This window comes from Drosophila miranda, chromosome 3 (assembly GCF_003369915.1).
Source record: "Drosophila miranda strain MSH22 chromosome 3, D.miranda_PacBio2.1, whole genome shotgun sequence".
Lineage (NCBI taxonomy): Eukaryota > Metazoa > Arthropoda > Insecta > Diptera > Drosophilidae > Drosophila > Drosophila miranda.
The window spans coordinates 21,371,952-21,385,936 of NC_046676.1; the positions used below are offsets into that span (position 1 = coordinate 21,371,952).

At 43.1% G+C, this 13,985-nt stretch overlaps 1 protein-coding gene across 2 annotated transcripts; it reads left to right on the forward strand.

Annotated features, from left to right (window-relative positions):
- The first annotated feature begins 1,019 nt into the window (after window positions 1-1,019).
- Window positions 1,020-11,613, forward strand: LOC108159762 (semaphorin-1A). 2 transcript variants are annotated; one of them, XM_017293321.2, is made up of 7 exons: window positions 1,020-1,120; window positions 5,447-6,233; window positions 6,694-6,787; window positions 7,747-8,429; window positions 8,495-9,505; window positions 9,570-9,759; window positions 9,816-11,613. In XM_017293321.2, the coding sequence occupies exons 2-7, from the start codon at window positions 6,092-6,094 to the stop codon at window positions 10,012-10,014; spliced, it is 2,319 nt and encodes a 772-aa protein (XP_017148810.1). In that variant the 5' UTR covers window positions 1,020-1,120; window positions 5,447-6,091; the 3' UTR covers window positions 10,015-11,613. The 2 variants fall into 2 exon arrangements, with proteins under 2 accessions (XP_017148810.1, XP_033246847.1); XM_033390956.1 differs by lacking the exon at window positions 1,020-1,120 and adding an exon at window positions 4,837-4,997 and having other exon boundaries at window positions 9,816-10,014.
- Window positions 11,614-13,985: the final 2,372 nt, after the last annotated feature.

Genomic DNA, 13,985 nt, shown 5'->3' on the forward strand with positions numbered 1-13,985 from the left:
TTTCTCAATTCTATAACATCCATTTCCCCCAGGGTATGTGTGCATGGAATGGGACTCGTTGTTGTGAACCGGCTATTACAGATTCTACCCGATTCAAATAAATACCAAAATATACGGTCTCATTCAAAAAACGAAAGGGATAGTCGCTCATATTATTCAATTTTTATTTCCGTTGAATAATTCTGGCTAACTAAAACCCTTATTTCTGCCCACACAATTTTAGGCCATTGATGAATAAATTTTCTACAAGATTGGCTAGTTTTTAGTGCTTGTTACAGTCGCAATGTTCTCACGTAAAGATTTGCTGGTATTTGCAGAATTGTTGCTAGTCAACCGGAGTATAGCCATTTGTATATCCTATTTTGTTTATATATCTAAGCTGTTTTGAAAAGTAATTAGTCATATCTTGTTCACAGAATGAAATATTTTTACATATTGATTTTAATCTCCCTGTATTATTTATTCCGCTGGATTTCATTCATATACATGTCACTTATTCACTTTCCAACAATTCCACTTTGGCGCGCAGCTCTAGCTATTAGCAATAGTCTGTTAGACATGGACTTTCATCGCTACAGTTTGAAAATGATACGGTATATTTCGGTATATTTCTGAGTGTCTGACCGTACACCAGTGCTGCCATTTTAGCTTATTTTAAGCTAGATTTGGCTTTTTTTTAAACAAAATAGCTTGAAAACTAATTAAAAAACATCTAGCTTGAAATCTATCTTATTTAAAGGTTAATAAAAAAGCTATTTTGGCTTAAAATAATTTAGTACAATCAAATTTCTGTTTTTTGATTTTATTGTAAGATATGTTAATTTTTAAAGAGAAATCGGACAAAAATAAAATTCAATTATCCATTATTTTGATGTGTTTTTTTATGGTTAGCTTATTTTTAAACTTTTTTTTTATTATTTAGTTTATTCTAGCTTATTGTTTTCTTCTATCTAGCTTATCGTGACTCTCAAAATCTGGCAACACTGCCGTACACTAGGTCGTTAAATCCACGGTCACACCATTTTAAAAATGGCCGTCAGAGTGTGAAGTGTATACATTTTTTCGTGTTCCGTGTTTTCGCTTAATTTGATCATTTATTTAAATGTTTTTGTGAATTTTGGTGAGTTAAAAGGCTTTACAAATGCCTTTCAAATGCGTGTAGTGAAAAGAAGGTACAAATTTAGTGGGAGGATGGCTAGGAAAAGTGTTTAAAGCAGGCGACATACAAATCAAACCTAATCCCAACCCCCGCACAGCGTCCCGTCCTGTTCGTACACACCCAGAGAGACGCAAAGGCATATAAAAGCAACAAACAGGTTTTTATTGTGTACAGACGTGTGTTTTTTCCTCCTCTCTATAATTTATGCGCATGCAACAACAACGCATACACATATAAACAAAACCCAACATGAAGCTGAAGCTGAAGCAAGCATAAAAAACAAGTAATACAAGAAAATAAATCGTAGTGGTGTGCATGTGCATGTGTGTGTGTGTGCGTGTGTATGCCGTTTCGTGTGTGAGTAAACGCTGTAAACAGCAGCAACAGCAACCAAAGTGGTAAAGTGGTAAAGTCGGTGGCTTGCTCGACTCGCTCCACTCGCTTGGCCAAGAAGTGACGCGACGGCTCTATGCTACGCTCTTATAGCTACAGGTGAATTGGACTTGTTTTCCGAGGCGCTGTTCTGTGCTTCGCTTCGAGGCGGTGGCCAGCAATTATGGCAAAGTGTGTGTTTGTGCCTGTGTTTGTGTGTCTAAGCTAAGAACTGTAAAACGAGTTTGATGTCCAAAAAAATCTAATAAATTAACAGCATAATCAATTTATAGTGCGCCGCAGCGACACATTGACAACTGTAAAACTGTAAAAAGGTGGCTAAGCCAAGCCAACGGTAAAGCAGCAGCACCCAGTCTCCATCTCTCTCCCCATATTTCTATCTCTCTCTCCCAAATGCGTTGCAAGTCAAGTGTCAAAACCCAAAGTGGAAGTGGAACGCGTCCCACTTAACCCCACAGTGCAAGCTGTCCAAATTGTTTGCTGTTTGATTAGGAGAGGAGAGAGAAGCGAATGCAAAGAAGAATTGTGACACCACTGGAAACTTGGGCTCCGCTCCCACGTTCCATGTTCCATCGATATTGATTGTTCGTTTGTTCGAACGATGTTTTGTGAATGAAAAACTTGTCGCGCCATATTCGTTCCGCTCGTTTAACGCCCGTGTTTTTGTACTCCAAATGCTATAATGTGTAAACTTTTAGCTGAATCATCTACATCTAGCTGCCATCGCATTGGATCGCATTTTTCCAGCAAACTGGTTCTCCGACTCATGATTCATCTCAAAGTTTTGGAAAACATCGGAAGTCCGGTGATAATGCGCCTCGACTCGACTCCCCTCGCTAGTTCTTTATGTACTCGTATTTCGATAAGTGGAAATCGAGGAAAAGTCAGTGCAACGAACCAACAATAGCCGCGATAAGAAAACAACAGCAGTACAAATATTATATTCAAGTAAAGTATGTACATAATTCCACAATTGATTGTTAACCAGTGTATGCATTATGCATTACATCAGAGACAAGAGTCCAAAAGCTAAAGCCAGACAGCTAGCCAGCTTGACTCCATAAGGCAACATCCACTTGAGTCCACTCGAGTCCACCTGTTGCCACTTGTTTCGTCTTAATGAAAACGCCCACGGACCTGCGACTTGCTACTAGACCGAAACTGGTTGCTTGTTTCTCGAGTGCCAGTGTGGAGCTCACGTTTGTCGTTCGTCGTTTGTCTGCTGTGGGCGATGGCTGTACGCTATACGCCATATCTAATAATTACACGCTAAAATCAATTTCCCATTGATCACGTACGAGTACGAGTATTCTGTAAAAAGACAGTTTCAGAGTTTGTTTTTTACTGTATATAGTTTGCTGCTCTCGTACTTTCCACACGTACTTTCCCACACACGCAGACTCAGACGACACCCCGGGAAGAGATAGTTGCTGCCCAGACAGAGGAATACAGAGAATCATCACAAACAAATGTCAAACGTGACACACTTTTCACCATTATCTTGATGGAAGAAGCTGTTATCTCTTCCCTAACCATCGTCTATTCAAAACTGCTGCTTATCAGTCGAGAGAGACCTGGCTTAGGCACACAAATACTACTCGTATATTTGTATGTACATACTCATATACGAAACCCGATCTCGAATTCGAGTTCCAGTAATTAATGCCAGACTGCCAGACGACCAGTTGGGCCATAATTGTATTTGTATTTGTATTTTTATGGGCCGCCAGAAGCGGAACGGACTTCCTGGCATTGAACCGAATGCGGCTTTTGAAATATGAGAACCCCCCAACTAAAAAACAAAAAATAAAATGATAAACTACGAAAATATGACCATTTTTGACTAAACCGCAGCTGGGATACCCTTGTAATTAAGCTCATGTTCATAAAATATACCCTTATAAAGACCATTTCAGACTCTGTCAAGTAGGCCTCTTAATGATTAGCCGTATACAACACGGAACTGCCATAGTACCATCATAGTTGTATAGCAGGTTTTGGTGATAAATCCTCCTTGAAGATAATCATATGTAGAGCCGTAAAGTTCTTCCAAATATGAAACCAAGTGAAGCTACCAGATCGTATAGGTGACATCCAAAGCGATCCAAGCAACTGGCTCTGCCAGAAAACGGACAAAACTGGTGTGGAAGCCATACGACTGATCGAATCGAGTGCTCGCTGAATTTTCAGCATTATACGTTTTATTTCTGTGAAATGTCTTTTAGCTGGAGAGAGTACACTCCCGGGGCCGGGCAGTCCCATTCGCTTTTGACCACCAACAGATCGTGGATTTCTCTCTCACCTCTCACTAAGCCACAGAGCTGAATGATAAATTGACCAGCTCAAGAGGGTATTCAAATGTAATTTATAATGTTTATCATGCACTTTTATGGTGTGTTTTGTACGTGTTCTAAAGGCCAACGATGCGAGGCAAAGGCAACAGCCAACCCCCATAATTCGAAGACATTAAGCGACGTTGGCCCAGAGATGGGCCAAGAGTCGCGGCGGGTCACTTGACCTGTGACTGACTTGAGTGGCTGAGCCGTGAAAAGCCTTCGCTTGGGAAAGACGATACCAAGAGGAAGACCCGTCCGTCCATTTACCAAAACACGAAACAACAAGTAGTTGTTGCTGCCGGTGCTGCTGCTGGTGGTGGTGGTGGTGGTGGTGGCGACCTTCAATTGGCCAATAAAGCAATTTATCGAAGATCTGTCAGGTAAAAGTTGTCCAACTGTAACCGACCCGGACCGCCGATGGGTGCGTGAGAAACTATAACATTCGTTCGTGTTCATCTAAATGGTGAAAAGATAACCTGAGGACACACATGTGCAAATGGAAATGGAAATTACGTGTGTGTGAATGAGAAAAACACACCTATCCTATCGTATCCTATACTATCCCGTGGATGTTCGGTTTTCGTCACAGAGGAAGGAAGAGCCAGGGGGGAATGTACGTGGCACGTCCTGTAGATGCCATCATTGTAACGCCGGCGAGCGCTGATTAGAAGGGAAATTGGCGGAAAATACCGAACGTGATTCCCCACAAAACCCAGTGGTTTTCCTTGCTGTGAGTCATAGGGAAAGACGGCACAGCACAGCCAGACAGCCAGGAGCAGGAGAGAGCAGACACGATACGTTTCGATTCGTACGTAGTTTTGTACCTACAAGCAGAGCAGTGCTGCTCAAACTGCTACGCGGCAGTGGCTCTCAGAGCGGCTATGTGTGGCAGGCGGCGGCTTTCTTTGTTTGCTGTTTGCATTTTCGTGTTCAGTGTTTGCCCAGGCCATCCCACGCGCGGTTCGTGGTTCGTAACAAAAATAAGGGAAAAACAGCGAAAAGAAAGTGTGCAGAATTCACAAGAAGCCGACAATAAAATACGAAACAAGTTTTTGCGTATATAATCGTTATATAAGCTCACACATATAATCGTATAATTATCTGATTCGGTAATGAAATGAGATTAATTAAAATAACAGTGAAATCAAATTTGGATTTAACCAATTTATGCGTAAAGCGTAAATTTGATCAAAGTATCTTGAGTTTATGCTTTTAAAACAGAATAAGGCTTTAATATATTAGTTTCGGATGAAGTTCAAGTTCACTTCAAGAGTTAAAAAAATAAATATTTAATTTCCAGAGGTAAAATCTAATTGAATTTTACTCGAAGATAGGCTGTCTACAGAACCCTTAAAATTAATATTTAATTTAATGCTAACATTTGGTGTAATTTGATTGAATATTTCCAACAAACACACAACTGAGTTTACCATCTGCGGAGATATCTGCGGCCAATCTCTGTAACTGCCTTCCGTCCCGTTCCGGTTGATGAAGTCTTGCGGCCAAGTATTCCAATTATTTCTAACACACTTTCCTTCCATCTCCATCGCTATTGCAGATTTTCCATTGCGTTTTCCTTTTGCGTCGCCAGCTAATTGCATTAAAATAAAACCAGCAACCACGTTGTTGTTTGGTGTAAATTATTGTGTTGTCGTTGTCATCGGACAGCAGCGGACAACACCACCACAGCACAGCGCAGCACATCACACCGCACGAGAGAGTACTTGTTGCAAATTACAAGCCATGCCAGCAGCTGCAACAACTACAACAACAGCAATCACAGCAGCAACTATCAGCGACAATGGCAGACATCAGAATGAGAAACGTCAGTGATTAAAACCAGTCAGCGAGGCCAGGCCCCAGCCAGGCGGCCAGTTTTTCCGTGCCAGCCCCATTGGCACCACTCCAGCAGCAGCAGCAGCAGCGGCAGCAGCAGCACCACCCCAGACCAAGCTTCGAGCGAGTGGCCGGCACAAGACGCTGCTGAATCATCAGAATAGCAACAAAAACCACCAGCGATCGAGCCAAACCCCTAGGTTCTCTGTAGTACGAGTAGTTGCTTGCTCAAGTGCGATCAGAGCAGACATCCAATTGAGCTCAAAAGAGGGCGGATAGACATCAGCCTTTGGCTTTGGCTTTAGCTTTAGCATCAGCTTCAGCTTCAAGAGACCTTCAGCGTTCGTCGTCGTCATCGTCAACAACAATGCTAATTACTGGACACAGCCGTGGCAGCAGACGCCCTGGCACTGGGACTGCGACTGGGAGTGGGCTGCTCATCATCTGCTGCCTCGGCCTGACGACTGTCGCCGCCTGGATGCCCGATGTGCGACCCGATTTGCAAACAAGTATGTGTATGCCCCATGCCCTAATCCCCAATCTAATAATTATTTGTTTATTTGTGTCATTTGTTGGCGGCTTTTCGTTGTATTTGTTTTGCACTTCTGCTCTTGTTGCTGGTGCTGGCTGTTTATCAATGACAAGCAGCTGCCTTGCCTCGCGCTATGGCTCTGCTCTGTTTTGTGATTTTCCAAGCTGCTTATCGTGCTCAATTTTTCGCAATGCTTGCAACAAATGAGCGTTTTCTCCGAAGCAAAAGCCCAACATGCCGAAACGCGATGCAACAAAAAACGATTCTAAAGAAATTATGTGGTGTCTGGGAGGAAGACGAGTTTCCAATAAACACATTTAATTTAACCATACATACGAGCATGTATAATTAAGGCCTTTATCGTTAACCTTTCATCTCTGCTGAAATGGCATTTAACAACCAATTTGGTCGTGTTTCTTTCTTTCTATCTCTTGCAGAACAAGATAAAGTCTTGGCCCATTTTATTGGCAACTCGACGGACTATTTCAAGATCTTGGACCACAATGATGAAAGCGTTTTGGTTGGTGCCAAGTAAGTACATTACTATTCCCTTAACCTATCTACCAGACTTTCGTGCGCTGGCAGGCAATAAAGAATTTAGAGCTCCTCCCTCCCCCTCTCCTACCTGGCACGAGGCAGCCTTAAATATTTATAAAACGAAATAAAATCAAAGTTCGATTCGCGGAATAATTAATGCGCCATTTGATAAAGATAGGGGAAAAACCAACGCCCCTGCCCATCCCTTTTTTGTTTGCTGTTTTTCTGCTGTTTAGGTGTGTGGTTTTCGTTTAGCGTCAAGTGCAAATGTAGCATTTATCAGCCTCATTTTCCTGGAACCCCTAGATATATGGCCTGGACCAGACGCCAGACCCCAGACCCCAGCCGCGTTACGGCCATGCAACTTGATTTGGTTTTACTCATGAAATCACACATAAAAGTATTCATCATGTACGCCGAACCAGACGAACCGCATTTTATCACGCTGCCGGGCCATACATAGCGCGCCTGCCAGATATTTATGGCAAGAAATATATAATTATAATAATACAATACAATACAATAGTCTATAAATAATTTGCATATGCAACGTTTTCCGCGGATCTGAGTAGCAAATGCTAAATAGACCGATAAATTGAAACTATCTTTCACCAGAGCAATATCTCGAGCATTTTCCGCCACTCTGGCAGACCCTGTGGGGCCATAAAGCAACAAACAGATGCCTCGTCAGCGGCAGAGGCAGCAATAATTAGCCAAACAATTATTAGCGAACAGAATTATATAATTGTATACAAGTTCTAATTATTTGCTCAAAAAGAACCTTGAAATGTATGACTGTCGGTATGAGAGTGCGCCTCATTTTGGTCTCTCCTCGTAGCTGCGGCTTCCAATTAGCAGTCCAGGCAGGCACACGCATACGCACACTGCCACGCCATAAGCGAATTAATTCCAGACATTTTTGCACTAATTCAATTGTTGTTTCGCTTGTGCAGGGACGTCATCTATAATGTCAGCCTGCATGGACTGAGGGAGATCAGCCGTTTGGAATGGCACAGCACGGATGCGGACAGGGAGCTGTGCGCCCTGAAGGGCAAGCACGAATGGGACTGCCATAATTACTTGCGTGTCTTTGCAAAGCGGACCGATGGCCAGGTGCTGCTCTGTGGCACCAATTCGTATAAGCCGCGCTGTCGTCACTACGCACAGGTTGAGACTGCGGCCGAGGATGCTCCCGCCTCCGGCCACAGCATTGGCATGCACTATGAGATCACCAGAGATGTCGAGGCCCAAGGCTTGTGCCCCTACAGTCCAGCTCACAATAGCACCTATGCCTTTGCCGATGGCCAGCTGTACAGTGCCACGGTGGCGGACTTCTCCGGCGGAGATCCCCTGATCTACCGCGAGAACCTTCGCACCGAGCAATACGATCTCAAGCAACTCAATCAGCCGGACTTTGTGGGCACCATCGAGCGGAAGGGCTTCGTGCTGTTCTTCTTCCGCGAACTCTCGATGGAGTTTATGAACTTTGGCAAGGCCGTCTACTCGCGGGTGGCACGCGTCTGCAAGAACGATCGGGGAGGACCCTACAACCATGGCAAGAGCTGGACCTCGTTCCTGAAGGCCCGCCTCAACTGCTCGGTGCCCGGGGACTTTCCCTTCTACTTTGATGAAATCCGTAAGTCCAAAAATCGCTTTTAGTGGCAAAATTCCATACTCATTCGTGTTATTTCTCATCTGCAGAGGCCATTAGTCCGATTGTGGAGCGTGGAGCGGATTCCCTGGTGTATGCAGTCTTCACCACCTCGGTGAACGCCATTCCCGGTTCGGCAGTGTGTTCCTTTAACGTGGACGATATACTGGCGGCCTTTGATGGAGATTTCAAGTCGCAGAAGGATTCACAGTCCCATTGGCTGCCGGTGGAGAGGGAGGCGGTGCCCAAGCCGCGTCCCGGCCAGTGCGTGGATGACTCCCGCACCCTGACCAGCATCGCGGTGAACTTTGTCAAGAATCATCCGCTGATGGAGAAGGCCGTGCCGGCAGTGCACAGGCGTCCCCTGCTGACCAAAGTCAATCTGCACCACCGTCTGACGGCCATTGCAGTGGATCCTCAGATCAAGGCCCTCAACGGTGCTACCTACGACGTGATCTACAGTGGCACGGACGATGGCAAGGTGACCAAGTTCATCAACATTCTGAGCACGCACCCGAACTCTACTGTGGACCGCCTGAAGACAGTCGTCATATCGGAAATGCAAGTGCTGCCATTGGGAACGCCCATACGGGAGCTTGTGATCTCCTCCAAGAAGAACGCCCTGGTTGTGGTGAGCGACGGAAGCCTGGTCAGTGTCCCTCTGCATCATTGTACGCTCATTGTCGACTGCGCCGGCTGTCTGAGCCTCCAGGATCCCATTTGTGCCTGGGATCTGCAGACGCACGAGTGCAAGAATCTCGCCACCAGTCAGCACAAGTTTGGCACAAAGACGTACCTGCAGAGCCTGAACACCACCAGGAAGGCGGCGGCCTCCCTCTGCCCTAATATGCCCCGTGATGGCACAGGCGCTGAAACTGTCAGCTTCGTTACCATGGCTCCAGCACCAACGGAGGAGCAGAAGCTGCTGTATTCCAATGTTGGCGCCTCGCCGGGCAGCCAGCCCAGCTTAGAACAGCAGCCAACTGGGGGCGACGACTTTGGGATGAATAAGATTACCCTGACCTCAATGGACCCCGAGGAGGTTATGATTAATCTGAACGGTAGGTTGCCCTCTTTTTTTATTGATGATGCTTGCTCTAACAAATATTTGATCCTGCCCAATAGATCCACAGAAATCGATAGCCAGCGTGGACGAAATTAAGCAAGCGTCCAGTCCAGGCACCATGCTTCTCTTGTTTGTCGTTTTCATCACCTTCTTTGTGGGCGGATGCGTGGGCATTGTGTGTGTGAAAGCGAAGAACCGCCTGGATGGTCAAATGGACGACAGCCACCACAATCACTTTGGCAAGCCTATGTAAGTGGCACATTTCTCTTTAGCTGAGAGCTATTTTCACGTTGATTTGTTTTCAGACAATTTAAAAACCAGAATACCGGCAAGGACATCAATCTGCTGATGGGCTCCAATCCCTATGTCACCACACAGAAAACGCCGAATTTGGATCTTGAAAAGGATCGCAGTCATGAGTGCAAAAACTCCACAGAACATTTGGAAAAGGAGCTGCCCTGCAAGACGTCCACGCTGACGAAAGTGAAACGCACTTACATTTAATGTGGAAGCAGCAGCAGTAGCAGATCCCTCTGCAAAATTAGTCGAATTTCTCTATATATTCTATAACATATTTTCGTTGTTTATGTTGCTCTGTTAGTTGTACGAGTAGTAACCCCCCCCCGCCCCACCATATCCCTCGAACGGAACAGACAACAGCTTCGGGGATGCGTTTGAAACGCGTCTCAAGAGTACGGCGCAGAAGCTGTTGCACCATTTTTTATATGTTAGCGTCCCTAATATAATTTAATTGTATGTATTAATTGTTTAAGTTAAGGTTATTTGGCAAAATTTAGTTAAATTTATTGACAACAAATTTCGCGGGCTGCCCAAGCGCGGGCCCAAGCAATCCGCATTCCCTTCACGCCGACTTTTTCTGTCCAAGCTGGAATGCTTGCGCCTTGGGCTAAACGAGTAGCAGCCCCGACATGTCGGGCCCCTTATGTGTATTCTATATGTATATTCTGTAAGTGCAAATATTAGAGCTGTACAAATCTACACACATACATATCATAGTACCCAATCAGCATGTGGCCGAGAGAGACCCCCAGAGAATCCCAACCCGCAGCTCGAATAATTTCTCGAAATTCAAACGAATATTCTGCAAGTATTTTGTTAGACTGAATGTTTATTTTTTTCTGTATAATTTTGTGTTTTTGTGGAGAACTAACATGCGAGTGCGATTGCAAATGCGAACGATGTAGACCGGGAAGGTCTATGCTTTGTGGCTAACAAAAGCGTAAAAATTGTATCTAACATAAGCTCAATAAGGAATTGAAAATTTAAATGTATTTTTTATAGTACGAACTAGGCTAAGCTACGAACAAAACTTCTATGAGGCTGTTTGATATGAACTGAGTGCACAGCCCCATCATCATTATTATGTTCATCATGATGATAAAAATACGCACAAAAATACAAAAACTAAAAAAAAAACCAATAAAATGTAATCTGATGAAACAGCAAGCCTTATAAGTAACATACAATCGTGTCGATTATAGGCCTTAAATATAAAGAAGAGTCTGGCAAAGAAAAGTTTGCCAGAATAAATCAGCATTTTAATATTTTTAGTATGTCTACGTTTTAAGCTGTTGTCCGTCCCACTGAAGATTTTACATAAAACATGTACAATGGCAATTATATTTTATAAAGTGTAAAATCCAATTTTCGTATAAATAATATACATATATATTTTTATATGCATGTGTACGCCTAGTGTCTAACGAATCTAAGCATAAGTAATCCATAAACGGAAAACATGAAAAAAGCTTCACATAAAATATTTTTAAAACCTGAAAAAAAGGAACATAATCGTAAAGGAAAAATTCTCATATTGTGATAGATTTTATTGAAATTTTATAATGATGAAATGCGATGCCTTTTTGGTTGAAAAACGATGATAGAGTCTGATTGCATGCATGATAATATACATACCTGTAGGCCAGGATCTTCCGATTGGAGGATCAGATCACAAGATGGAAGCAATTCCACGATGGGAATTCTAAAGATTTTTATTATTGTGTGTGTCTTGTATTTTGTATATTGTTGTATACACCCGGTAAGCAATTCAAAAATTTAATAAAGTCGTCATTTTTTCAAACACTGCTAATCATTTTTAGGGATACCTTAAAATTTGTTTTTATATGTGGCACTAAAACCATACAATACTTTCCAGATCGGCCGCTGTATAGCGAAAATATGGCGTTCGTATTCCGTATTGAGGAATCCATTATATTGGGATTTATTTTCAAAATAATTTATATGTTCCAAATAACCATGAGCCAGTCAATCCGGCATGATGGCCCAATAATCAGCCTACTAATCTGCCCATTTGTTACAGTATTTTAATTATTTTTAAATGTACAAGTTCGGGACGCTTTTTTTTTTGTATTCGCTATGTTAATACTTGTATAAGCGGTTTTCAATTATAGATTGATTCGTTTGTGGAGGATACAAGCAAAAGTGTTGCGACTAGAGTGAGAAGAGCTGAATTGCTGTTTGTTGCTGCTGCAGCAGAGCACAACATACCGTTCCGGGCAATGGATCATCTTAGCAATGTCATCAAAAACGCATTTCCTGACAGTGACATTGCGCAAGGCTTTGCTTGCAAACGGACCAAGTCGGCATCTTTGGCTTACAATGTGATGGCACCTGCTGCAAAGGAAACACTGAGGAGTGAGGTTAAGAAGAGCGTGAAAAACCATGTGTTCGATCATCATCGACGAGTCTACGGATGTGACATGTACTAAGGTACTAGCGTGCGCTGTAATGTTCTTCGACACGGATGTTCAAACTAAGTACTTATTTTCGATTGATTTGGATGGCGAGAAAGCAGAGGACTTATTCCAAGCTTTGGATAAGGGACTTCAGGAATTTGGGTTCAGCATGGAGAACATTATAGGATTTGCAGCTGTCCAAGATTAAAAATGCAAATGATTCGGTTCTTTTTATACCCGATACTCAAAATGAGTATTGGGGTATATTAGATTTGTGGTAAAAGTGGATGTGTGTAACGTCCAGAAGGAATCGTTTCCGACCCCATAAAGTATATATATTCTTGATCAGCATCAATAGCCGAGTCGATTGAGCCCTGTCTGTCTGTCCGTCTGTCCGTCCGTCCGTCCGTCTGTCCGTCCGTCCGTCCGTCCGTCCGTCCCCTTCAGCGCCTAGTGCTCAAAGACTATAAGATCTAGAGCAACGATGTTTTGGATCCAGACTTCTGTGATATGTCACTGCTACAAAAATATTTCAAAACTTCGCCCCGCCCACTTCCGCCCCCACAAAGGACGAAAATCTGTGGCATCCACATTTTTAAAGATACGATAAAACCAAAAACGCAGAATCGTAGAGGATGACTATATGTTCTAGAGTGTAAAATTTCAACCAGATCGTATAATTATTATAGCCAGAATCAAGAAAACAATTTCATTCTTTCTCGCTCTGTCTCTCTCTAACACACAGGTTTCATGGTCGGCTTTGCCAATTGCAAAATATGAGTTCAAGGATCTCAGAACCTATAAGAGCCAGAGCAACCAAATTTGGTATCCACACTCCTGTGATATCGGACCTTGACCGTTTCGTGTCCAAATTTCGCCACACCCCCTTCCGCCCCCGCAAAGGACGAAAATCTGGGGCATCCACAAATCTCAGAGACTATTAAGGCTAGAGTAACCAAATTTAATATACGCACTTCTGTTAGATCTCACTATAAAACGTATATCTCAGAATTTCGCCCCACCCCCTTCCGCCCACACAAAGGACGAAAATCTGTTGCATCCACAATATTGAGGATACGAGAAAACTAAAAACGCAGAATCATAGATAATGACCATATCTATCAGATTGCTGAATCTGGATCAGATCAGATCATTTTTATAGCCAAAAGGAACAGCGCCCGACGTCACGCTCAGACTGATTTTCTGTCTCTCTCGCACGCACTCCTTGTCGTGTCGTTTAATATTAGCGGCGTCTGCCGGAGGAGAGCCATACTGACTTAGTATCGGGTATAACTGTAGAGTTGCGGTCTCCGCAGCAACTCACAACGTTCCCCCTCGTTGTAAAGTGTGTTTGCCACTCAGTAGCTCTCGCTTCAAGTTATGCTTGTAAAATGCTACCAAGAAGTCTAGAGCTCGAAGCGGCACAGAAAATTTAAGGCATTTCAAAAATTTCCAAATTCTCCGGAGCATCAAATACTCAATCATTATGAAATTCGCTGGTTGTCTCTGCATTCTTGTATTGCACGTATGATTGAGCAGTGGGATGCACTTGTTCTTTTTTTTGAGTACGAATTGGCCATAGAAAAAAATTTATCTGCAGAATACAAATTAAATTTAAAAAGCGTTTCAGTCAAATTATGTTTATACTTTCTAGACTATATTTTGCCTATATCATTTTTCAGTCTAGCAAAGCTGTAACACACATAATATATAAAAATATGTCTGAAACTTATAAGTTAATATTAAGCTGTTATTTGA